This window comes from Canis lupus, chromosome 11 (genome assembly GCF_003254725.2).
Source record: "Canis lupus dingo isolate Sandy chromosome 11, ASM325472v2, whole genome shotgun sequence".
Lineage (NCBI taxonomy): Eukaryota > Metazoa > Chordata > Mammalia > Carnivora > Canidae > Canis > Canis lupus.
The window spans coordinates 19290840-19317666 of NC_064253.1; the positions used below are offsets into that span (position 1 = coordinate 19290840).

General features: G+C 35.8%; 1 protein-coding gene and 1 long non-coding RNA gene across 8 annotated transcripts in view; one reads left to right on the plus strand and one right to left on the minus strand.

Moving 5' to 3' along the window:
- LOC118350206 (uncharacterized) lies at positions 1–26079 on the plus strand. The gene is made up of 4 exons (XR_007413959.1): positions 1–586; positions 773–989; positions 21950–22152; positions 25284–26079. It is a non-coding gene; the product is annotated as an uncharacterized LOC118350206 (long non-coding RNA).
- Positions 5453–26827, minus strand: part of FNIP1 (folliculin interacting protein 1) — a 154778-nt gene continuing 133403 nt past the window's right edge. For 5 of the 7 annotated variants that reach the window (XM_025432812.3, XM_025432815.3, XM_035696876.2 and 2 more), the window contains 4 exons: positions 26073–26241; positions 15647–15844; positions 11135–11250; positions 5978–8758 (listed from right to left, as the gene is read on the minus strand). In XM_025432812.3, the coding sequence (XP_025288597.1) occupies positions 8680–8758; positions 11135–11250; positions 15647–15844; positions 26073–26241 (562 nt within the window). In that variant the 3' untranslated portion in view covers positions 5978–8679. Of the gene's footprint in view, positions 5637–5977; positions 8759–11134; positions 11251–15646; positions 15845–22708; positions 22928–26072; positions 26242–26827 lie in introns of those variants that run through there. The other 2 variants (XM_025432813.3, XM_025432817.3) reach the window with 2 other exon arrangements.

Genomic DNA, 26827 nt, shown 5'->3' on the forward strand with positions numbered 1-26827 from the left:
GTGCGCGTGCGCAGCAGGGAGAGCACGCAAACGAGCGCCCAAGGGCGTGCCTCCGCGGTGACGTAAAAACTGGGGCGGTGCAGTTAGGCCTCTTTCGACTCCTCTTCGTGAGATTTGAAGACACGTCGCGAGATCTTACCTAAACCCGTCACGACATCCGCCTCGGATTTGCGGTTACGGCCATTCCAACTTCCGGTGCAAGGGCCGGAAACTAGCTGTGAGGGACTGAGCAAAAGTAGGCTGTTGGGGCAGAACCGTCAGGGTAAACGCGCTGGGGGGAGGGTTTTGTTTGTGCCTCAATCCGGAAGCTCAGGGCGTGGCCACGCCCCGGGCCAAACTCCAGTTCTGCAACGCCGACGCCCCTCCCTTGGAGTAAGTGCAGAAGTCTCCACTGCAGTTCGGCGAACAAGGAAGTTCGTTCACTCTCTTCCGTGCGTTTCTTTCAATAAAACGAATCTTGTGGGAGGAGGCCGTCAGGAAGTACTTTAACGGACCATTATGGACGTCCGGAGATCAGGGCAGAGAAATTCGAAGTCTCGTGGCCTTGAGCAGGGGTTGGCGGGCGCTGGTCCTGCGGCCCCTCCCAGTGAGGGCTGGCCCGCGAAGTCACGTGTGTACTGCGTGCGCGGAACCCGTACCCAGGGCAGCCCTTACCCAGGGTCGGAGGGGGTCGTGGGGCGAGGGGGCGGGTGTCGGGAGGATATAGGGCCCCCTAGACTCAGGAGTGATCAATTCCGCACTGCATTTACATACTAGCCTGTTTTCCCAACAGTTTCCATTTATTTACTGGTCCCTTGGTAAGAAAAAGAAAGACCACCCTTGAGGCTAGCCAGCACCTGCAAATGAGGTTTTCACTGTGCGACGACTGACGGAATTCCAGAATCCGTCGTTCATCAATAGTGTTTTTCACTGTTCTTTTGGCTGCACTGGTCTCAAAATTCTTCTTAGCCATCATCGACATATTTTCACTGGATTTTAAGCGTCCTGAGGTCTGTATACCACATGTAGGTATATCTTAGTATTTCTCACAGCAATTACCATAGTTCACTAAAGAACTCAGTGTTTTATGATTATCAGTTTTTTAATGACGTGATAAGAATTGTATTTGAGAGTAACAAAAGGGAAAGGAGAATTCAGGCTGCAACATTGGTATTTCTGGGACTTGGTAACGATGGCTGATATTAAATAATAGCTTTGTTTTCTGTTGGTCGTTGGGCTTGCTCAAACTTGTAGTTTACAACATACCATTAGCACATCTCTTTTTTGAGTATAGGCCAAAAACCAAACCAGGGAAGTTGTGGCTCAGCCATCCTGGAAATTAATTGTAGAGAGATCCCAAGGAATTGCAATGACCCATTTTCGTCATGTTGTGTCTATATAAACATGCTGCCAAAGGTCTGCCTAGACTCACAAAGGTTAGCCCTTCCATTCTTCAAGGATCAGTTTCTAGGGCCACATATTTGAAAGAAGGTAAAGGAATTAAAGTATGATAACCATGAGCTTAGACGTTAGGATAAACATCTGAATTTGTCTTTAATAGGCTATTTCTATTTAAACCACTTGAAGTGGGGCACCTGGTTGGCTCAGTGGTTGAGATCTGCCTTTGGCTCAGAGTGTGATCCCCAGGTCCCGGGATCAAGTCCTGCATCAGGCTCCCCACATGCAGCCTGCTTCTCCCTCTGCCTGTGTCTCTGCCTCTCTCTCATGAATAAATAAAATCTTAAAAAAAAAAAAAAAAAGGAAACCACTTTAAGTTAATCTCTCTTAAATTCAGTTTATCAGTAAAATGGGAATAGTAAAGGACCCATTGCTTATATGAGATAATTTATGTGAAGTACTTTGGCTGTTGTCTGCACAACGCAGGCACACTTTACCTCTGAAAAGTAATTTCTCTAAAGCTGAAATAAACGTTTGAAGAACTAGAAAGTATTTTTTTAACCCCTAATTTTTTTTCATTAGTAACTTGTAGAAACACATTTAGGCATTCTTGAAAATGTGGAGCAAGAACTGTCAAACTGCAGGTTATGTGTAAACTAGGAAACTGCTTTGCCAGAAAAATCTTCTAGTAACACTGAAACATACCCTTTCACAGTAAGTCCAGTGCTTGATAATATGTGCTGAAGAATACCCATGTACACCAGAAAAGATGAACAAAAATGTTCATTGTTCATATTAGCCAAAAACTAAAAATAACACCAATGCCCATCAATAATAGAATAAGTGTATTATGGTATCATTAGATTCAGTGGATAGAATCTCCACCATAATGTTGAGAGAAAAAAAAAAAACAAAATATGAAGTATAATTAAAACCTAGAGCTCAAATACAGGCAAAATTAAATTATGTCACACAAGGATGCATAGACAGATAAAATTATAAAGAAAAAGGGAGATGTTCACAAAAATCATGTTGGTAGTTACAAAAAATGATGAGACTATTATGATCAGGACAGGGCACATGGAGTAAGGGACTTCTAGGTTACTAAAAATAATCTTCTTGACCTAAGTTATGGTTGCATTACTGTATATTGATTTTTGTGTATATATTTCATGGCAAAAATTACACAAAAATAACCTATTAGGCTTTTATCCTAAGACAGCAATAGTAAAAACAATAAATGTCCATGATAACTATACAAAGATGAACGTAAGCGCATTTTCAAAATCTTTCTTGTCCTTACTACTCTGTATTGTGCTCTAGTATGCTGAAAAAAGTGAATAGACAATGAAAACTCTAGTAACTTTTCAGAGAAAAGGCAACCTCTAAGGATTCACCAGGACTAGCTGGTATCTGAAAGGAAAAATAATGGTTCTGAATGCAAGTAGTCTATTAAATTCTAGGAAAAACAAAACATGATTAAATCTTTAAAAATATATAAATATATATATGGCTTAACTCCCTACTCTCTTATTTTCTTCATTATACTTACCACAACCTGACTCCATATTTTTTATTAAAGATTATTTATTTATTTATTCATGAGAGACAGAGGCAGAGACACAGGCAGAGGGAGAAGCAGGCTCCATGCAGGGAGCCTGACATGGGACTTGGTCCCAGGACTCCAGGATCACACCCTGGGCCGAAGGCGGCGCCAAACCAATGAGCCACCCAGGCGCCCCTGACTCCATATTTTCATCTCTCTACCCAACTAGTGGGAAATAAGTAAACTCCCTAAGGACACAGAAGAAGGTTTGTATTATTTACTGGCATGTCGCTGGCACTCAGACTTGTGTCCAGCATATAACAGGTTTTCAATGAGTCTGTTGAATGAACAAATGGAACTATCTAAGGATTAAGTAATGAAGAGGGGATTTTGATGTATAAAAAAAAAAAGATAAGCACTTGACTTGTCTAATGGCAAAGAAAGAGGTAAATGTTTTATGCAAAACCAAAACCTTATTAGGCAGACACTCAATGGCTATCTTAACAAAACAAAAAAAGCAAACCAACAAAAATATGGGAGTAAAGAGCACTGGTTTTAATAGCACCTGGAATGAAGTAAAGACTTAAGATTTGGAGTATGCTGGGAAATTGAGTCACTACCAGAGGGGGGGTGGGTGGGAAACAACCCATGTTCTGGCCTAAATTCATAAAGGCAATTATAGTTGTTAAATCAGAATCTGAGGGGGAGGTGTCTAGGAATTAGTATTTCTCAAAAGCTACGTAGGTTAAAAAAAAAAAAAAAAAAAGCTACGTAGGTGTTTCTAATATGCAATCAGGTTTAAAAACTACTTTTAGTTTTTAGTAGTTTAAAAACTACTAACTCAGGTTCTGGACTAGTCTTACCAGACTTAATTCCAGTCCCTTCACACAGTGAAGGATACGGACTTGTGAGTGCTGGGCTGTGATACAAAAGCAGCATCCCAAATTTCTTGAGAAAATAGCATCTCCCTTATACCTACACATTTCAAAAATGTGAGTCCCCTTGAGACCATTTAGGTAATGTTGCCTTTACCAAGAATCTGAAGATGAGCACTGAGGTGAATAGAGAGACCTATTTCAAAAATGTGAGTCCCCTTGAGACCATTTAGGTAATGTTGCCTTTACCAAGAATCTGAATATGAGCACTGAGGTGAATAGAGAGACCTATTTTGGACTGTTATTTAAAAAGTCAGTTGGAAATAAGGAAGCTCAAGCCTCTTCAACGTAGTCTGCTCCTTAGAGTAAATGCAGATTTATCGGAGATCTGATCAGTGTTAACCCAGAGACCTGTCTGTAATCTAATGAAGGGACTGATCTAGTCTCACACTGATCAGTCCCTTTTAAAAGAATTACAAGGGACCAAGATTCAGGAGGCAGTGGAAGTTGGGGAAGCTCAGCCTATGCTTGAAGACAATCACCAAAGTTCTCCTGACAAATAATGGGTGGGAATTTCACATATTCTTTAAAAATATCTTTTGGGCTGCTTATATTTTTTTCTTTTGGTTGGTGGATGCATTTGAAAGGTTAAACCTAGAACAAACATAACCAAGTCCATGGTTTACACTCCAAAGCAAGGATAAGAAGCACTACATTCTCCAACCTTTGCCTTTTTAGCTAAGTCCTTCCTACTCAAAGCTACAATTCTTCAGCTCCCACTGCACCTTCACCTCAGGTTTTGTCCCACGTGTCATTCCACTCTACATTCTACATTGGCAAAAACAAATGAATACAGATAATCTTTTACAATACATTTGTCACCACATACTGGGTGGAAACCACTCTGGTCTGAGAAACAAAATGAACCCTCATAAGAAAGACTGTATGATCTCAGATTAGATTCCATGTTTCAGATTCTTACTGCCAAAATCATTCCTCTATGGTTCTCAGAAAGATTTCTCTAAATTTATTAAATTTTCTCTAAATTTATATGCGGGAATAGCACAAAGTGACACAGATACCAATTATAAACCTCTAAAATATCTGATGGATGCTTCCCAAATACTGGATACTTCCTCTCTGCTTTAAAATAGTGCACTTATTTTCTTTTGTCTAATGTAAGAGTGATAAATATAAAATAAGACCATCGTCACTACAAAAATCCACTGGTCTAATTCTGCCCCCCGACATTAACTCTGCCCAAATCAACTGGCCTGAGTAAGATAAGGCAGCATCCCAACAGCCTACTCAGGGCTGAATCACGGCTGCAGAGCAGGCTCTCTAGGCTGATGAAAGAGCTTACTTACCCTATAATGAAGATGAAGAGGACGGACATGCTCAAAGGCACATGCAAATCAGTGAACAAACCAGGATTAGAATACAAACCAATTGGCCAATTTTTTGGGGGGGCGGGGGGATGTTTAATTATAAACTCAGTGGTAATCTGTATTGGATACAATGTTTTTAATAGGTTTACATGGCTTCTAGGTTTTAAATGATTTTGTTTTCAAAAAAGCAGTTAAAGAAATTTTCTGTTTGTCATCATGAAGAACAGGTCAAAAATAACATACCAGTATATTTTTTATGACTATACTTTCATTTATAAGAACATAATGTTAGGGACGCCTGGGTGGCTCAATTGTTTAGCACCTTTCAGCTCAGGGTGTGATCCTGAGGTCCTGGGATCAAGTTTCACATTGGGCTCCCCATAGGGAGCCTGCTTCTCCCTCTGCATACTATGTTTTTGCCTGTCTGTGTCTTTCACGAATAAATAAAACCTTAAAAAAAGAAAAAGAAAAAGAAAACATAATGTTAAATTCTCCCCACAACCACTGGGAGAATAGTGGGGAGGCTGGACAGTTTACTCAATAATAGCAGCAGCCAAGAATGCATTGAGATAAATTGATAAAATTTGATTATTTCACTTGATTCGCACAACCGCTTCAGAAAGCAGATTCTACTAAATACCAGTAAAGAAATTTGGGATTAAAGAATGACATTATGAGCAAAGTCACATATCTAGAAGTGCCACACTTGTGAAAAGAATACAAGTCAACAGACACCAGAGTCTACAATATTGAATATACCTGATCAAATATGAAATAAAAGACCAATATCGTCCATCAAATTGACGTGTATTTATTGCACAAATTTCCCCTAGAACTGGGAGGTTATTATAATACAGGTGTACATTTGAGAAATGTATACAGAACAAGGAACAAGTATGTACATTTTACATATCCCACCATCTAAATAACTTAGAGAAAGCAGAACAATCTCATAAGACATCCACCAGAAGTAGGCATTGTGTATGCCTACTTTTTTTTAAAAGTGATCATCCCCAGTGTATGCCAATTGCAACAAAATGAAATCTGTGCTAGAATGTTTATTGCACTTAACATTTTCAAACTCAAAATTAAGACATATTAATAAAAGCCAGGAATATTTCAAATCAAACCAATTAGTTTATATACAAGGAAAAATTAGTTTTAAATCTATAATGTAAAATATCCCTTTTTCATGTCCTGTTGCAACAGGTTTTTTTCCTATTGCAATAAACAGGTTTTTAAAATATGTAACACATCTATCTGTACCATAAGAAGTTGAAAAAATTATTTTGAACAGGCCAAAACTCTTCACATTCATCATAATGATCACACTTTAAAGAAGTAGCAGCTCATTCCTTGGGCTTTGTGTAAGAAAAACAAGACTATGATGAAGGTAGAAATTACAGTGGGTTAGGAATTATAAAACTCAGGAATCCTATAAGGATTAATGATTCTATGAGAAACTATAGGCCTCTTCCTTCTGAGCAAAGCTTAGCTTTAAAAAGAACAGTAGCATGGGCCATCCATTTATTGAAGGCTAGATTTCCTAAATGATAATTAAGAGATTTCAAACAGGACTGTGAATAGTTTGATGATTAATTAAGGAAACAAGCAAAAACAGACATTATCTACCTGCTACATATCATTCTGAACTACAATAAAAAAATAATGTACAATGGCCCACATATGAATCTGCCTATATTCCGAATTCTGCCAAAGAGATTGATTCATAGAACTCCAAGCAATAAGAGGGAAGAATTTCAATAATTAATGGAATACGGAAATTAAGCCAAAGAAAACAGAATCATAAACACTCTGGCAGCAAGTCATCCATAGGAGACTCAAGTACTAACTGGGATCAGCTGATAGGACACAGGGGCAAGTGATTGCAGGCACAACAATTTCAGGTTTACACTCCATCAAAACAACCATTTCTTGCCTAGTTGGAGATTTCTTGAATACATAAAGAACAAGGCAAAATGTGACCCAACACTATAAATTCAAGGCCAAAGACTAAACGAACCACAGGAATTTTCCTTAATTACTGAAAATTCAAACAGCAAGAATGAATATATCATACAGTAATTGTACTTAGTAAGAGAATAAGCAAGTGGGTTTTTTAAGCTAATCAATTATGATGAAAATAGTCCATGAAAGCAGAAACCAATTTCACTTCTAGCATTAAACATATCTTAGATCAGATAAGAATAAACTATAATGTAGTATTCAAGTAAACTGAGGTAGTAGAGTATATTGAAAACTTTATCTACCTATCTTTCTATTTACATTACTTACAAGAGTTTGGTTCCATATTAGCCTTTCTCATAAGCAACACTCGGCAATATATACAAAAACATTAACAATTGAAAAGTGAAAATATTTGAAAAAATTAGATTTTGGAAGGGACAGACTATTAAAAGAGAAGAATTTTAAGAGTTAACGAGCTCTATTAGTGTAAACTGAATATTATGAAGGACTGAGAAAAATATTCAGTTCCTGTGGGTTTAAGAAGGGCTGATACTGAAAGCAAAGGCCTTGGCTACCTGAGCACTTTTAAAGAAAATAGTATTATTTTTCCCAATGCTTTGGTGTAATTTTTAATCCTAATTTTCATTTATTAAATTAGATGCAAATATGTAAATATTAACATTTATAAGAATTAGCTTATACTTATAAACAAAACAAATAGTATAAAGTTGTATTCTTATTTGGGGAATCTACATTCCTCAGCCTTAAAAAAAGATCGGCTTTAGTTTATTTTAGGGTGTATGAACAGAAAATTCACCACAGAGTAACATTTAAACACTATTTACAATTGATACTAGTTGAAAATATTATTTTTAAAAAAGGCATGTTTACCAATCAATCTTGTATTTCTTACCTCTGCTTTTTTAAAAAATAGATACATATGTACACTTGGATGGATAACATACACACATTTACACTCATTATTCTGGATTTATTATAATTAACAGGCTGTTTAAAATACTTTAAGAGATACCCCCAAAATTAGCTATTTTGAATTGAAAAACAAAAGAACAAATAAGCTTTTATAGATCTATCTATACCTTAGAAATAAGGAATTAAAACTAATGAAATGACTATTTCTGAGCCATTTAATTGGAGACATCCATTGCTATTTATGAGTGTGGCAACACGGGAGTGATCATATGAAATTCCTTGATGTTATTCATTTAGAAATTTCTACACTTTGGCTTTTTCAAATGCTTTCCCTCAAAATTATTTATGCTGTTTTCGTTTAACTTGGTTTAAAATACACCACCACCCAAAGTCCAGCCAAAAGGAAGAATAATCCAATGATCACACAATATGTACTGCAACACAGGATACCCAGGCATTTGACTCATTCAGATGGAAGTCTAACAGGGAAAAAAAAACAAAAAAACAAAAAACTGCCATAAACAAATGTTGTATCTGCTTCCTTGGTTTCTATTTAACTTTATACTGAAGTTAATTCCTAACAACCTTTATGTTAAAGGAGTATCTGAGCAACATATGGAGAATGAGTGCTTGCTACAGCAGCCAGAAGAGGAAGATCACTGGATTCAATCCTGAAATAAAGAAAAAAAAATCTCAGTTTAGGCTCTCTGTACCAGGACATGTGTCTTACAGGCAATGACTGCTATCTATGTACCATGTTTCAGCATTCAAGAACCTAGGCCACTTTGGCGAAAAGGAAAAGAAAGGGTAAGAAGAGAGTTGAAGATTACACAAACTGGAAATGTTTCAGTAAGTAAAAACTAGAACAAAAGATTTTTTTAAACAGAAACTACTGAAACCCAAGAGTAAGTAACAAGTCATGGATGTAGGAAGGCATCTCACTGATCTAATAGACTAGGCATTAGGGCAAGGGATAGTATCTAACAAATACAACAAAGTATAATAATAGAGTGACTGTGTCCACCTATACTGTTTTGGATATAAATGTTTTTATAGGGCAGCCCCAGTGGCTCAGTGGTTTAGAGCCACCTCCAGCCCAGCGTGTGATCCTAGAGACCTGGGATCAAGTCCCACGTCGGGCTCCCTGCATGGAGCCCGTTTCTCCCTCTGCCTGTGTGTCTCTGCCTCTCTCTCTCTCTCTGCCTCTCTCTCTCTCTCTCTCTGTGTCTCTCATGAATAAACAAAATCTTAAAAAAAAAAAAAAAAGATCCCCAACGTACTTTAAAAAAAAAAGTTTTTATAGAAGTACCTAGGGGTGCCTGGGTGGCTCAGTCAGTGAAGTGTCCAACTCTTGGTTTCAGCTCTGGTTATAATTTCAGGGTCATGAGATCAAGCCCCACATTGGGCTTTGCACTCAGAACAAGTGGATACTGCTTGAGATTCTCTCCTTCTCCCTATGCCCCTTCCTCTGCTCACATGTGCTCACTTTCTTGCTCTTTCTCAAATAAATAAAATCTTAAAAAAAAAAAAAAAAAGTACTAGGAAGAAGTAAGGGAAGCTTTTTTTGGGGGGTGGGGAGCTTCTTAAAAAATACATCCTTTCCCTTTTTATAGGGAAAAAAGTGGCCAAAAACATAGAAAAGGTTATGTTAAAAAAAAAAAAAAGTTATGTAGACTCATTCACAGAGAATTAATCTGAATAAAATCATATTATATATTTTTTTCAGCTAGTAGCTTGACAAAGATGGAAAACTCTGGCAATAGCCAGCAGTAGGAAGAATATGCTTCCTATTGTCTGTGAGAATTTATTCTGATACTTTTCTGATGACCTTTATTTAGTTTTACCTATCACAATAACAATATCCATCAAAAATTTAATACATCTATCCTTTAACTAAAAAATTTTAAGAATTTATCCTACAAACTGCAAAGATTTATATTCATTCTAGCATTGATTTGTAACAGTACAAAACCTGAAAATAATCTAAATTCTACCACATAATGAAATGCTATACAACCATTAAAAGTATGGAGATAAATCAGTTTTTACTTATATGAACAAACATTCACAATATATTAAAAGGCAAGTTGCATGATGATATACAGAAAGTAAACCAAATTATACTTTTTATCCTATATATTTAAAAATTCTGTAAGAAGACACAATCCATTAATTGTGTTTGGTGAGAGTCAGAAGTTGGGGAAAAGTCACTGACAATTTTCATTTTATGCCAAAATGTACTGTAAAATTTGGTTATATGCAAACTACATTAAAAACTAGTTTAAATTTTTTAAAAATAAAGGCATAAAAAATAAAAAAATAAAGGCATGACACAGAATCATCTATTCCAATCAAGATAAGAAATAATATTAAATAGTAATATTTAATTTGGTTTCTGACACACAGTTGCTACTTGATGTTGGCTCTCCCTTCTAAAAAGCTTAATTTCAAAGATTTTTAGTTTGTTTTAATTTGTGCAATTAGGATTTCAGGAAATAATTCACACACATACATACACACATGCACAGGAAGTAGCCATAGAATACAGGCAAAGTGACTACAGAATATGATAAAAAGGCTAGACAATGTCTCCCACTAATTTCCTGTTCCTCCTTCAGTTAGCATTTTAGAAAAGTATATTCTTCCCAGGGATAACTGCAAAATAGACAGACATGGTATAAAGATAATGGGGTATAAAGGTAATGGGGTAGGAGTAATAATATGTAGGTAATGTACTACCACCCACAGAATAGTGTTACTTCAATCAGCTCATCTGGATGGCAGGGCAGATGCTGGAAATGATGAGTTTACAATATTTGTAAATTACAAGTTTCTCAACTTATTGTAATAGTACAAGAGATGATGCTTTTCAGATCAGTGGAAGCTAGGAATCTGCTTTTATATGGTATAGAGCAACCCAACTGACAACAGTATCCAATTTCTAATAGGAAAAGGACTTTAAAGGAAAAAAGGCAATTCTGGGGAATATTCTTTGCCTAAAGAAAGTGCAATGAGAAAACAAAGCCAAAAAGAAACCATAAACATACCCTAGAACCACTCCTAGTTCCTTGACGTGAACACGCATCTGTCCCCTCAGGTACTCAGATAGCATTTTGCTCTTGAAGTATAACTCCTGTAATCGGTCTTCTAGATGCATTACACACTGCAGTTAAGGGGGAAACAAAGATCAGGTCAGAAAACATTTTCTAATTCAAAGTGATGGCAAATTCCAAAGCAACATGTTTATGACAATTCAGTTTAGTTACTCCTATATAAATTAAAACTTGGAGCACATTTTTAAAGCACATAATTTTAGCTAAAAGGAGTGTAAATTTTTCTCTAATTCATCCTATAGAGTTTAGATCCTATAGATTTAGATCCTATAGAGTTTTTGTTTAAATGCAGTAAATTAAACATAACATAAAATTTACCATTCTACCATTTTTAAGTGTGAAAGTGAGAAGCATTAAGTACATTTAAAAAGATATGAAATTATCACCACTACACATTTTTTTTTTTTTTTAATGATAGTCACAGAGAGAGAGAGAGAGAGTGAGAGAGGCAGAGACACAGGCAGAGGGAGAAGCAGGCTCCATGTGCCGGAAGCCCGATGTGGGACTTGATCCCAGGTCTCCAGGATTGCGCCCTGGGCCAAAAGCAGGCGCCAAACCGCTGCGCCACACAGGGATCCCACCACTACACATTTCCAGGACTTAGAAGATGTTTTTATTCCAAATTTGATAAATGTAACACTCATAAATTGATGCATTTCAAATGTATGTCTATAGGAAATACATTATCCCATGGAGAGTTATTATCCCATGGAGAGTTAAAGAAAAAAGTTGGCAGTAGCCCACAGAGAATGCTCAGTAGTCCTTACTAGAAAAAAGACATTTTTAGGCTAGAACATCAAAAACTAAAATATATACACTTCATTTATTATCAACTAAGTTGCTCAATTTAATAAAACAGGTGGTTTTGCATGTGAATTGAAACTATACATTTGAGGAAAAAATATGAATTTCAGGTGTTAAAGCACTAAATTCTTGCAGGGTGTTCCTTTCCAATGAAATTCAACTATTAAAACTACTAATAGGGGTAACCTGGATGGCACAGTTGGTACTGTGTGGGACTCTAGTACTCAGGGCTGTGAGTCTAAGCCTCAATTAGACATGGAGCTTACTTAAAAAAAAAAAAAAAAAAAAAAAAACCAAACTGCTAATAAAAACCCACTTTCTTCTTGGCAAAACAAAATAGAAACTATGTATATATATAATACACACACACAAACACACAAACTTTGTATGTAATTTACATATATTTGTGAATTTACCATATTATCCACCACACGGCATGCACTCACGACCCTGAGATCAAGACCTGAGATGTGATCAAGAGTCGGACACCTAACTGAGCCACATAGGGGATGTCCCATATTACCCATTTTTAAGTATACAATTCAGTGGCATTAAGTACAGTCACAGTGTTGTATAACCATCATCGCTTTCCATGTCCAGAACTTTTTTCATTTTCTTGAACATTAACTCTGTACCCATTATATAATAAATCCTCATACCCTCCTCCCCCAAGCCCTTGGTAATCTCTACTTCCTCTCTCTCTCTGAATTTGCCTATTCTAGATACCTCATTTAAGTAGAATCCTGTAATTAATCTGTCCTTTCTACTTATTCTACTTAGCATAATGTATTCAAGGTTCATCCATATTGTATCAGAATGTCATTCCTTTTCATGGCTGAAATATTCCATTCTATGTATTAATACACATTCTGCTTATCCATTCATTTGTTAATGGACCCAAGTTGTTTCAACTTTTGGCTATTGTAAATAATGCTGCCGTAAACATGATGGTACAATTATTTGAGTCCCTGCTTTCAAATGTTTTGAGTAAAACCTCAAAGGCAGAACTTCTGGATTACAGGACAAATACAATGTTAACCTTCTTGAGGAACTGCCAAGGTGTTTTCCACAGCAGCTGGGGCATTTTACATTCCCACCAGTGACGTACAAGGGTTCCAATTTCTCCACATTTAGGATACTTGATGCTTTTATGTTTTTGATCATAGCCACACTATGAGTGTGAAGGAGTATCTTACTTTGGTTTTAATTTGTACTTTCCTAAAGATCATTTCATATGCTCAATGACCATTTATGCATCTTCTTTAGAGAAATGTCTATTTGCCTATTTTTATTCTTTAATTTTTTTAAAAGATTTATTTATTTACTCATGAGACACACACACACGAGAGAGAGAGAGAGAGAGAGAGAGAGAGAGAGGCCGAAACACAGGCAGAGGGAGAAGCAGGCTCCATGCAGGGAGCCTGACATGAGACTTGATCCCAGGTCTCCAGATCAGGCCATGGGCTGAAGGCAGCGTTGAACTGCTGAGCCACCCAGGCTGCCCTATTTGCCTATTTTTAAACTGAGTTTTTCTTTGTTACTCTGGATATCAATCTCTGAAGATATATGATTTACAAATATTTTCTCCTGCTCTGCATATTGTCTTTTCATTTGATGGTGTCTTTTGGTAAACAAAGATTTCAATTTGACAAAATCCCATGTATCTACCTCTTACTTTTGTTGCCTATGCTTTTGGTGTTAAATCCAAGAAATATTTGCCAAATCAAATGCCATAAAGATTATCCCCTATGTTTTCTTTGAACAGTTTTACAGATAGTTTAAGCACTTAGGTTTCGATTTAAGTCAGATTCAAGTTTGAGTTCATTTCTGTACAAGGCATAAGGTAAGGGTACTTGCCATGTGGATATCCAATTTTCTCAGCATGATTTATTGCAAAGGTCCCTTTCCTCTTTGAATGGTCCTGTTTCCCTTGTCTAAAACCAAATGGCCATATAAGTAAGGGTTTATTTTTGGACTATTAAATTCTATTGGCCTATATGTTTGTCCTTATGCCAGTGTCACACTGTTTTGATTACTATCACTTTGTAATGAGTTTTGAAACTGGGAGGTGTGAGTCCTCCATCTTTGTTCTTTTTTTAAAGATTATTTTGGCTCTTCAGGTGCCTTGAGAGTTCATGCAAATTTTTAGGATGCATCTATTTCTTCAAAAAAAAAAATTTAAAAAAAATAAATAAAAATAAAAATAAAAAAAGGAAGTCATTGGGATTTTTTATAAGGATTGCATTGAACCTGTAGATTACTTTGAATAGTACTGTGATCTTAATAATATTGGGTCTTCCAATCTATGAACACAAAATGTCTTTCCATTTCTTTAATTTCTCTCAGCGATGTTTTCTAGTTTTCAGTATACAAGTCTTTTGTGCATGGTCTAATTTATTACTAAGTAATTTATTCTTTTGATGCTATTTTAATTGCTTTCTTAACTTCCATTTTAGACTGTTCATTGCTATACAGGCTCAGACTCACAATACAGTACAGTCTACTGTACATACATAGTGTATGTAAATCGAACTATATTTGCACACTGATTTTGTATCTTTCAATTATTTTGCTCATTTTTAGCTCTAACAGTTTTTTTTTGTGGAATCTTTAAGTTTTCTACATTAAAGATTATATCATCTGCAGGGATAATTTTACTTCTTCCTTTCCAATTTGGATGCCTTTCATTTCTTTTTCTTGCTCAACTGCTCTGACTAGGGCTTTCCAGTATTAGGTTGAATAGAAGTGGTGAAACTGCTCTGACTAGGGCTTTCCAGTATTATGTTGACTAGAAGTGGTGACAGTGGGCTACCCATGTCTTGTCCATGATCATAAGGGTAAAACTTTTAATATTTCACCAATGAGAATAATGTTAGCTGTGGTTTTGTGAAATGTGGACTTTATCATGTTGCTCTACAGAGGTTTTTAAATAAGCTGTATTGTATCTGTCCTAACAAGAAAAAAAAAAAAGAAATTTGAAAGTTGGAAAATAGTGTCTTCAGTAAGAAGTTATTCAGTATTATGAAGAGGGATCATTCAAAGTCCTGACATGACAATGAGGCTCTAGAAAGCACTGGCATTCTGCACAAAACGTGAGGACACTACATGTCTATATCTTACATTAAACTAGTCAGGCACTAAATTCTAGCTGCTGAAACCATACAATAAATAGACATGTAGAGATCCCCCTCTGTCTTAGTCAGGTTGGGCTGCCATTATAAAATGGCACAGATTAAATGACTTAAAAAAAGAGAATTATTTTCTCATAGTTCTGGAGATTGGAAGTATAAAGGTCAGGGTGCTAGCATAGTCCAGTTCTGGCGAGAGCTCACCTGGGCACAGAGATGACTGCCTCTGCTTGTGTTCCCTTTTCATAGAAGGTCATGAATCCCAGCATAAGGGCTTCACCCTCGTCACCTCATCTAACCCTAATTATCTGCCAAAGGCCCATCTCGAAATACCATCATACTGAGTGTTAGGGCATCAACACATGGATTTTAAAGGAACACAAACCTTCAGTCTATAACCACTTTTTTCCAAGAAACAGTGATGAAGCTAACAGCAGTATTCAATGTAGGCATATACTAAATAAAATTGTCAGCTCTCAGAGTGCTAAATAATTCAAGCCTTATACATACTTACAAAATTTGGAGACAAGTTATGTTTATAAAGCTGAAGAGTGGAATGAAGCAGGTTGGACACAAGACTGGAAACCAATACTTCCTTTCCCAATTTATTATCTGTCATCCGTCTCTGGCTACTGGCCACTTGAACAGTCCATTTATCCATATCTGCTATAATACAGACAGCTTCTGCTATTGGTTCATCCAACACTGGATGCTGGAAAGAAGAATTCATCTTATAATGAGCAAATGAAGTTTTCAAATAAATGTTAATGAAAATAAGGCAAGGAAGAGATATCAAAAACAGAATAAAAGAATATTAAATTCTGACAGCTATTGCCAAAGAATTCTTAACAGTGGAAAATGGAATATTTAATTAGCTCAGTAACAAATACCCTGAGACATCTTATAGAAACCATCCCTAGGGGAATCTGGGTGGTTCAGTTAGTTAAGCATCCAACACAGGTCATGATCTCAGGCTCATGAGATCAAGACTCAGCTGGGCTCCATGCTCAGCAGGGAGTCTACTTGAGATTCTCTCTCTTTTCCCTCTGCCCCCCCTCACTCTCTTTCTTTCAAATAAGTAAATCTCAAAAAAAAAAAAAAAAAAGAAAAATAATCACTGTAGAGATTCATTACCAGAACTCTTTTTGTTTTTAATTTTTTAAAGATTTATTTATTCATGAGATATGCACACAGAAAGAGGCAGAGACGCAGGCAGAGGGAGAAGCAGGCTCCATGCAGGGAGCCCGATGCGGGACTCAATCCTGGATCTGGGATCAGGCCCTGAGCCGAAGGCAGATGCTCAACAATGAGCCACCCAGGTATCCCCAGAACTCTTTTTAAAAAGTTTTTGTTTAAATTCAGTAAGTTAACATACAGTATAATATTAGTTTCAGGTATATGATATAGTAATTCAACAATTCCATACATTACCTGGGGCTCATCACAGCAAATGCACTCCTTAATCCCCATTACCTATTTTACCCATCCCTCACCTCCCACCTCCATTCTGACAGCCATCAGTTTGCAGAACTCTGTATTCTTTAATCCAGAAGTTAATTGTCACCAGTCTTTTGATCATTCAATGAATTTACTGACGCCTGAGTGGCTCAGTGGTTGAGTGTCTGCCTTTGGCTTGGGGCATGATCCCGGGGTTCTGGGTTCAAGTCCCACATCAGGCTCCCCGGAGGGAGCCTGCTTCTCCCTCTATGTCTCTGCCTCTCTCTACCTGTCTCTCATTAATAAATAAATAAATAAAACCTTTAAAAAACCTAGTATTTGAAATACATGAACCCAATGGCCTTTTTTCTTTCAAAGTTGTACTGTTAGTACAATTTTATAACAAAGAATGTTTGCTCCCTGGTAAACCCAGGTTTGGCATGCCCAAAGGATATCCCTTTGCCCAGTAAATGAACAACCACTATGAATAAGGCTTTTGGCTTGAAGCTAAGTAAACAAAGACAATGGAGTTCACAGTCCTGTATGGGAGATAAAAATAAATACAAATGGCTATAAAAAGACATATGTTTAACAGACAAAACAGGCATCAAGTGCTGGGGTAGCAGAAGAGGACAATAATGGGTTTTGTGTGATCGGGAGTTTCACAGTAGAACTGACACAGGGCTATAAATTTAAGTATGGATTGGACTGCTGGTGCAAAACAAAAGAGGAATATGGATAATTCTGTAAGTGAGAATATCATGAGAAGACTCAGAGACATAAGTAAATGCCTATGACTAAATTAGTGAAATGTGATACTGAGAAGTCGGGAAGAGGAGAATGGCTTGGAAAGACACACTGCGAAAACTTTCCATGAAACTCTGAACTTTATATTTGTTTTTATAAAATAGTACTCAAATATTTCTTATTCAACTCTTACCAAGAATATAACATGTTTTAATTAATCAACTTAATTACTGAAATATAATTTTGGAAATGTTACATACATCTAAAGATGTAAGGTATTCCTTGCATTTTTAAGAAACAAGGTAACAGTTAATATATTTTAATGTATTTCTACAGTTATAAAAGAAAAATAAGGCAAGAAGCATGCTCAAATAACCAAAATGGAGTAACAAACTGTTAAAGGCAGATACTTTCACAAGCAGTGGGCATCTTTAGGAGATGAAAATTATGATTGGGGGGGAGGTACAACCATTATCTTCACAAGGAAATGCCTAAACAGATAATGAGGAAGCAGCTACAAAATATACCTTGTTTAAAAAGGTTACAAACCATTTTAGAAATTAACTTTATAGCCCTTCAATCAAAAGGCATGTGGCTAAGATTTTTCTTCCCCCACCACAAGTTTTTATTTAAATTCGTTAGTTAACATACAGTGTAGTATTAGTTTCAAGTGTGGAATTTAGTGATTCGACACTTCCATGCAGCACCTGATGCTCATCACAACACTTGCCCTCCTTAATCCTCATCACCTATTTCATCCTCCCACCTCTGCCTACTTCCCTTCCAGTAACCATCAGTTTGTTCTATTGAATCTATTTCTTGGTTTGCCTCTCTCTTTTGTTGGTTTGTTAAATGGTTTATCTAACCAAAACTTACAAAAACTATGTTTTGGTAAAGGAAAGAAAAATGGTTCCAAGTCAGTAGCTTTCCAAGTGAGAAGAGCCTAAATACCAAGCTTATGATCAGAAATAATTCAAATCAAAATCACTTTAGAAGTTGTTTAAAAAACAAAGTGGAGGGCAATACTATTCATTTTTATTGCTCATTTCCACTCAATGGACTGTCATATGCAATGTCCTTATCTGATAAAATTTCAATTTAGACAATCCCAGTCTTTCCCTTCATCATCAACTTCTGGAAAAGAAAGCCTACAGCAGATGATAGTATATTCTCAAGTAAGACCTTGTAGTAGCTTCTCCCACAATCTTTGTATCCAGCCTTAGATAATTCCTAGTCATAAAATGGAAGTAATTTATGTAAGAAACAATAAATACAATGCTTTATTTTTCTTAAACCTTCTTTTCTGAGTTTCATGACTTCTATAATACAAATTCATCCACAATCTTACCAGCCTTTTTTCTCTCTCAGGCATTTCCAGAATGTCAATACATAAAATCTCTAATCTTTTCTCTATCAGATACTTCCATATCTCCATCTCATAACAAAACCTGATTTTTCAATTGCCTGCTAGGTATTCAAACATGGCCTCGTAAACTGCACATTTGAACTAAAAATGTTCCAAATCAATTTCAGTGTACTCTCTACAAAACTAGCAAGTTTCTTCAATCACCTTTCAAAATTATAATGAGACCCTCAATGTAGCAGAGGGAACAGGCCTTAAAGATACTGCAAACTGCTGTTCAAATTGGCATTGCCTTTTGGAGAAGAAACTAACAAACATACATCAAGAATATGAAAATAATCCTAGCCTTTAACACTGGCCAACAACCCCATTTCTGGTGATCTAGCCTAAAAAAAATTGTCCTATGTTCTTAAAACACAGAAGTATCAATATCGACAGTAAAAGAAAGAAAAAGATGAGCAATAAAAAACAGAGAACCCAGAAATAAACTCATGCTTAGTGCTCTATTAACATATAACAAAGGAGCCAAGAATATAGGATGGAGAAAGGATAGTCTCTTCAATAGATGGTGCTGGAAAAAATTAGACAGCCATAGGCCAAAGGATGAATGTAGATCCGTACTGTACACCATACACAAAATTCAACTGAAACTGATTAAAGCCTTGAACATAAAACCCAAAAGCATAAAAATATCAGAGTAAGATCTCTGGTATTAGTCTTGACAATGATTTTTTAGATTTGACACCAAAAGCAAAGACAATGAAAGCAAACTAGACTAAAATGCTCTTGCACAGCAAAAGAAACCAACAGCAAAATGAAAAAGCAGCCTACCGAATGGGGGAAAATATTTGCAAACCATTTATCAGCTGAAAGGTTAATATCCAAAATACATAAAGAATTCATATATCTCAACAGCAAAGGGGGGGGCTAATAATTTGATTTAAAAAATGGGCAGAGAAACTGAACATTTTTTTCCAAAGAAGACCTGCATTTAACCAAAATGGACATAAAAAGTACTCAACATCACTCATTATGAGGGAAATGCAAATCTAAGCCACATGAGGTATCACTTCACACCTGACAGGATGGTTGTTATCAAGACAAGAGGATAACAAGTACTGGAGAGGGTGTGAAGAAAGAGAACACTTGTGCACTGCTGGTGGGAATGTAAATTGGTGCAGCCACTATGGAGAACGGTATGGAGGTTCCCAAAAAATTAAAAACAGAACTACCATATCCTCCAGCAATATCACTTCTAGGTATACATATATTCAGTAGATATGAAAACAGGCTATCAAAGAAGTATCTGCACTCCCATGTCCATTGTACCATTATTCACAACAGCCAGAAAGACACACCAAACTTTCCATCAATGAATAAAGATGTGATACACACACACACACACAAATAGTATTCAGCCATGAGAAAGATGGAAATCCTGCCATTTGCAACAATACATATGAACCTTAAAGGCATTATGCTAAGTGAAGTGAGACAGAGAAAAGCAAATACTGTACTATCTTACACACAGAGAATCTAAAAAATCCAAACTCACAGAAACAGAGAACAGATTGGTGGGTGAGAGGGGTAGGAGCGATGCAGATGGAAGAAATGGGTGAAGCTGGTCAAAAGGTACAAACTTCCAGCTTTAAGGAAGTTCTGGACATGTAATGTACAGCATGGAGACTATACTTAACATTGTATTGTATATCTGAAAGTTGCTAAGGGAATAGATCTTAAAAGTTCTCATCACGAGAGGAATGCCTGGGTGGCTCAGTCAGTTAAGCATCAGACTCTTGATTTCAGCTCAGTTGATCATTTCAGGGTCTTCGAGATCCAGCCCCATGTTGGGTTCCTCAGTCAGTGGGAGTCTGCTGAAGATTCTCTCTCTTCCTCTCCCACTGTCCCTCCCCCCCACTCGTGTACACACTCTGTAATAAATAAATAAATCTTTTTAAAAAAGTTTTCATCACAAGAAAAAAATGTGTAACCATATGAGGTGATGAAAAAAATGTGTAACCATATGAGGTGATGGATGGTAACTAAACTTACCATAGTAGTCATTTGCAATATATACATATGTAATATATTAGTTGAAGGAGTACAACATGATTAATATATCAATTATATATCAAAATAAAACTGGGGGAAAAGAGTTGAGCAATAGGAGAAAGGTTAAAAAACCTAAGCCTATGACAAAACCATGGAGTAACGAATAAACATTACAATGTTTACAAAGTATGTTAATGATATGGGGAAATTCCCTGAAATCAACTGTTAGGTAATAAAAGCAGAATTCAAAACATCAAAGATAATACCATATATAAAAATACACATACACACACACACACACACACACAGTGGCTACATATACATACATTTCATATACATGTGTAACATAAAATACATATTTATACATAAAAATATAAATTATAGTGTTCTCTATAGCAGACTATATGGCAAATCTACATAAAAACAAAGTGTGGAAAAAATTATCAAAACCCTATATATACATATGTACACAGGAAAAAATGTATATCTGTAAAAAATGTGCATATATACACACACACACACACACACACAAAAGGTCCCAGTTATATATGTATATGAAGTGTGTATATACACACATACATACCTATATATACATAAAAACATAGAATAAGAATGATGACAAGATTTAAGACAGAGAGTACCTAATATGTACAAGACACCACACAGTATAACTCTGGTATAACATTAATATCACTTTCATTACAGCCAAGGACACCAAGGTTAAATATCTTAGGATATACAGGAAGTGGCTTAGTCTGGGTTTTATCAGATGCCACATACTGCATAATGACTGGAAGAGGTTTTATATTAAGAATGGCTACCAATGAATGTTAGAGTTGGGAAAACTTGTGCTTAGCTTTCTACATATTTCAGTATTTCTATAGTAAATATATATTTAATTTGGTAATAAGAAAAATACCACTTTCTTAGAAACTGAGGAGAAAAAGAAAAGACACTCTACTAATACAGTTCAGAAGAATAAGACTGTATTTTTTTAAGAAAGTACTGTGCTAATGATTTATTTATTAAAAAGCTCCTACATGGTTTTCCATGTAGGTGTATAAGAAATAGTTCTCATGTTTAATATAATGTGGGACATTATAAGCACACAATAATTAAAACCATTAAATATAAACTTTATAACTGAAAGAGAAAAATGAATGATAAAAATCCAACCTGTTAAAGCTAAGATGAAATTTGATCTTTTTTTTTTTTAAGATTTTACCTATTTATTCATGAGAGACACAGAAAGAGAAAGGCAGAGACACAGAGAGAGAAGCAGGCTCCATGCAGGGAGCCCGATGTGGGACTCAATTCCGGATCCCGGGATCACACCCTGAGCCGAAGACAGACACTCAACCGCTGAGCCACCCAGATGTCCCAAGTTTGGTATTTTAGTTTTCACTTCTTCAAAATTTTCTGTAAGCATCTTTGATAATAAAATATTTTATATAATTAAATGAAAATATAAGAGGGAAAGACTAGAAACCCAGCTACTAAAACACAGAGAAGACAGAAAGCTCTTACTTTTTGCCATAGTGGAATGATTCTAAGAGCAAGAGAAGTAGGACCACTAATATAAAAGTCTTATAAGCTCTTTAATGCCAATTTTGCTATTTTATTTGTATTGACCTTTGTTCATCTGTTTTAGAGACAGTATGTTTTAGGGACAATGTTTTGAATATATTAAGCACAGAAGCTTAAGAGCATCACTGAGGAAGAGGTAGATCAGTATTGATTTCTAGCTCTGCCATTCCCTATCTAATATAACTTCAAACACCTCTCTGTGCTATATCTGAAATACAGGAATGACAGTAATAAGCACCATAAAATTAAGTGAAGCATTATGTTTAAGCACCTGGCAAACATTAATGCTATAATAAAAACTAAATGATTATTATTATTATTACTATTCCTCCTACTCCTAAGGTTAAAATTTTCAAAACTGAAATGTTTTGTCTTCAATAGGAGACAGTTACCCCTTCCAATTCCCGGCTTCTAGAGACAACATCAAAGAACACAGTGTGTGTGCTAATGGGTATAGATGGAGGGAAAAAAGAGACTGAAAGACTGAGGTCAGACATAAAGGAAAACAAGAGAATACAAAGCATTTTAAGAACCCACATCGGATTTCCTAGCCAAATATTTCAAAAAATACTTACTGAGAGTACTCTGTTAGGCACTGGGAGGACAGAACTGAAAAATATAGAAAAAGCTGCTGTACTCTGAAGGACAAATACCATTAACTGATATAAATTCTTTCCTGTGAAGCATTACTTATTAGTACCTTCCTCAGGCATTTAGTTTTTTATGTGTATTACATTTATTCATATACTTCCCTTACTTCCTCCATTACCAAGTAAATAACTCCAGATCGGAAGCTATTTCTTTTTCATCTATATATCTCTTGGACTATTAGAGTATCAGAATACACTATGTCAGTAAGCATTTATCTGATTGGTGTTAAAGGATTGAGCAAAATGGCTTTTGAAAGTAAAGAACTTGAGTTTTGATAAGTTTTCTTTCAAACTTTGTTTTTATTTAGATTTTTCATAATTTCCCTACTATAAAACAAAACACCAGACTTCACAACTTAAGATCAAACACAGGAGCTTTTAACCTTTCTGACTAATAATTAAGAGACTGCTTGCTCACTGAGCCATATTTTCTCACCAATGATTTCCCAGTTGGCTTTCTCCATTCCTTTTTAATGTAACTGTTGTTACAGAAAGAAAAGGGAAGGTTTTGTTGAAAAAAAATTATTAGAATGACACATGGAAATGAAGGAAAAACCAGAAAATTCAAGAAAAGCTGGAAACTTCAATACTCCGTGCTCAATAAACCATGGAACAACTACACAGAACAATCGGCATGAACATGGGAACCTAAAGGCTATCAACCAACTCAACCTGACATCTATAGTACATTCTGCCCAACAACAGCCGACTATTTTTTTCAACTGCACACAGAACATTCTCCAGGACACACCACATGCTAAGCCATAGAACAAGACTCAATAAATTTAAAAGGACTAAAATTATACAAAGTCTGTTCTCTGACCACAATGAAACTAATTCAGAAATCAAGAAAAGGAAATTTAAGAATTCCACTAATATTTGGAGATCAAAAACATAATTCTATATAACCCATGGGTCAAAGAAATGGCAAGGGAAATTAGAAAATATTATAAAGTGAATGAAAATGAAATCAAAAGATTAAAATGTATGAGCTTCAGTGAAAGCAGTGCTTAGAGGACAATTTAGAGCTAAATGCCTAATGTAAAAAGAAAAAAATACTTCAAATTAAAAAGCTAATCTTCCACCTTAGCAAAAAAGAGCAAACTACATCCCATGGAAGAAATAATAAAGACGAGAATAGAAATTAATGAAAGACAGAAAAATAGATAAAATCAGTGAAAACAAAAGTTGTTTCCTTGAAAAGATAAAACTAACACACCTTCAGCTAGGACAGGAATCAGCAAACTTCTTCTATAAAGAGCTATAGAGAAAATATTTTAGGCCTAGGGGCTATAAGGTTTCTGTCTCAATAACTCAATTTGGCTCCTGAACAGTCACAAAGTACATAAATAAGTGGGTAATCATGTTCCAATAAAAATGAATTTACAAAAAGCAGGTATTGATCCCATGGGCCACAGACTACTCATCTTTGATGCCTATGTGCCAAAAATAACTTTAATGAAGTCAAGCCTTGAATTACTTCTTCTTTGGAATATTCCATTTTTAGAAGGGTTGGGGAAAAAAGAAAAAACACAGATTACAATAATCAGGAATGAAAGAGGGGACATAACCAGTGAACTTATAGCAATTAAAACGATTATAAATGTATGCCATGAACCATTTTATTCCAACAAATAAATGAGGTCACTTAAATGAAACTAATTCCTAGAAAGATGAAAATAATCAAAATTGACTCAGAAGAAATAGAAAATTGGAATAAATCTAGAATAAGAAATTGAATCACCAATTTAAAATACTCTTTTTAAAAGTCCAGGTCCAAATGACTTCACAGGCAAATTGTATCAAACATTTGGAGAAAAAAATAATACTAATCTTCCAGAAACTCTTCCAGAAAATAGAGAATGAATCACATTTCATTCTATGAGGAAAGTATTATTCTACTATTAAAGACAGACAAACATATCACAAGAAAACTAAAGACTAATATCCCTTTGAATACAGATTCTAAAATTCATAACAAAATATTAGCAAATCACATCTAGTAATATATAAAAAAACCCATATACCATGATCAAGTGCAATTTTTTTCCCTAGGAATACAAGAGTCGGTTAACATCTAAAAATCTACCATATCTAATATAATCTAACACATTAACAGATTAAGGAAGAAAACCCAAATGATCATATCAATAGGTACAGAAAAAATATTAAGACAAAATGCCACATCCATTCATGATTTAAAAGTGGAGGCAACAAAGAAGGAAACTTTCTCCATTTGATAAAGGACATCTATAAGAACCCTGCAGCTAACAACATACTTAATAATGAGAGTCAATGTTTTCTCCTAATATCAGGAAGAAGACAAGGATGTCCACTATCAGCATTTCTATGCAACACTGTACTGAACATTCTAGCCCATACAACCAGGCAAGAAAGACAAAAGGCATCCACACTAGAAAGGAAGATAGAAGACTATCTATTCATCAATGACATGAACCTGTATGTAGAAAAACTTAAGGAATTTACACCAAGAAAACCTACAAGAACTAATAAAAGCAAGGTTGGGGCACCTAGGTGGCACAGTTAAGTATCTGACTTTCGGTACTGGCTCAGGTCTTGATCTAAGGGTCATGAGACAGAGCCCCGAGTCAGACTCTACACTCAGTACAGAGTCTGCTTAAGACTCTTTTTCCCCCTCCCTCTGCCCCTCCCCTACATGCTCCCTCTCTCTCTCTAAAATAAATAAAAAAGAAAGCTCAGCAAGGTAGAAGAATATAAGATCAATATACAAAAAGCTATTGTACTTCTATATATAAGCAATGAACCATCTGAAAATGCAATAGAGAAAATAATTGCATTCACATTTAAGCACTTGCAATTTTTTTTATATAAATGATCTAATAATGAACATCTATGAATATGCACAGTAAGTTCTGTATTTCAGATTTCTGATTGCACAGATTCCTGAAACTCTCTACTTGCTTTCATGGTGACAGGTACCACACATGCAAGTGCAAAAGTGACAAGATTCAGAGAACAATGACTGTGTTTGAAGTATAACCAAAAATATAAGGTAACTTGGGAGTTCTACCAGTTAACAAAGTTTATTCTAAATAAATTCAATAGCAGTGAAGGCAACTCACCTGCACAGCATGAGACAAATCTGATACCAGACACTGACGGAGCCTCTCATCACTCCCAATTCCTTGAAGAACAAAGTCAGGCACATAAGAGGAGCAGTAGCCACCCAACAAGGACCTCCCAAAGTTGGCAATGTTGGGCTGAACAGCACTCACTTCAATTAACTTTGACCTGGAAAAAAAGTCCCAAAAGAATGCATACCCAATCAGTAATAAACATATTTTATCAATAAAAAAATTTTTGGACTCTACTAGTCTATATTTCTAGTATCATCATTTTCTGTAAAATATCCTCAGGGTACAATCATCCTTAAGTAAAAACTGGCCTAAGTAACCAATCAAACCATAAAACACTCCATCTTATCCAGAAAAGAGGGTGGATGAACAACTATGTAATATGAGTATAAATCTTTCATAACAGACGTTAAGAATGGGCAGCCCCGGTGGCTCAGCGGTTTAGCGCCGCCTTCAGCCCAAGGCCTGATCCTGAAGACATCGGGCTCCCTGCATGGAGCCTGCTTCTCCCTCTGCCTGTGTCTCTGCCTCTCTCTCCCTCTCAGTGTCTCTCATGAATAAATAAAATCTTAAAAAAAAAAAAAAAAAGAATGCTATCCCTTGTGTATGTATTATATTCTTAATACAATCAGAAAATGAAAACCATCATCCAAAACAAAGTAGTTAAATATTAAATTCATCACAAACCCAAAGCTTGGAATATAACATTTCTCATATGAATCTTGTACTTGACCTAGAGTATA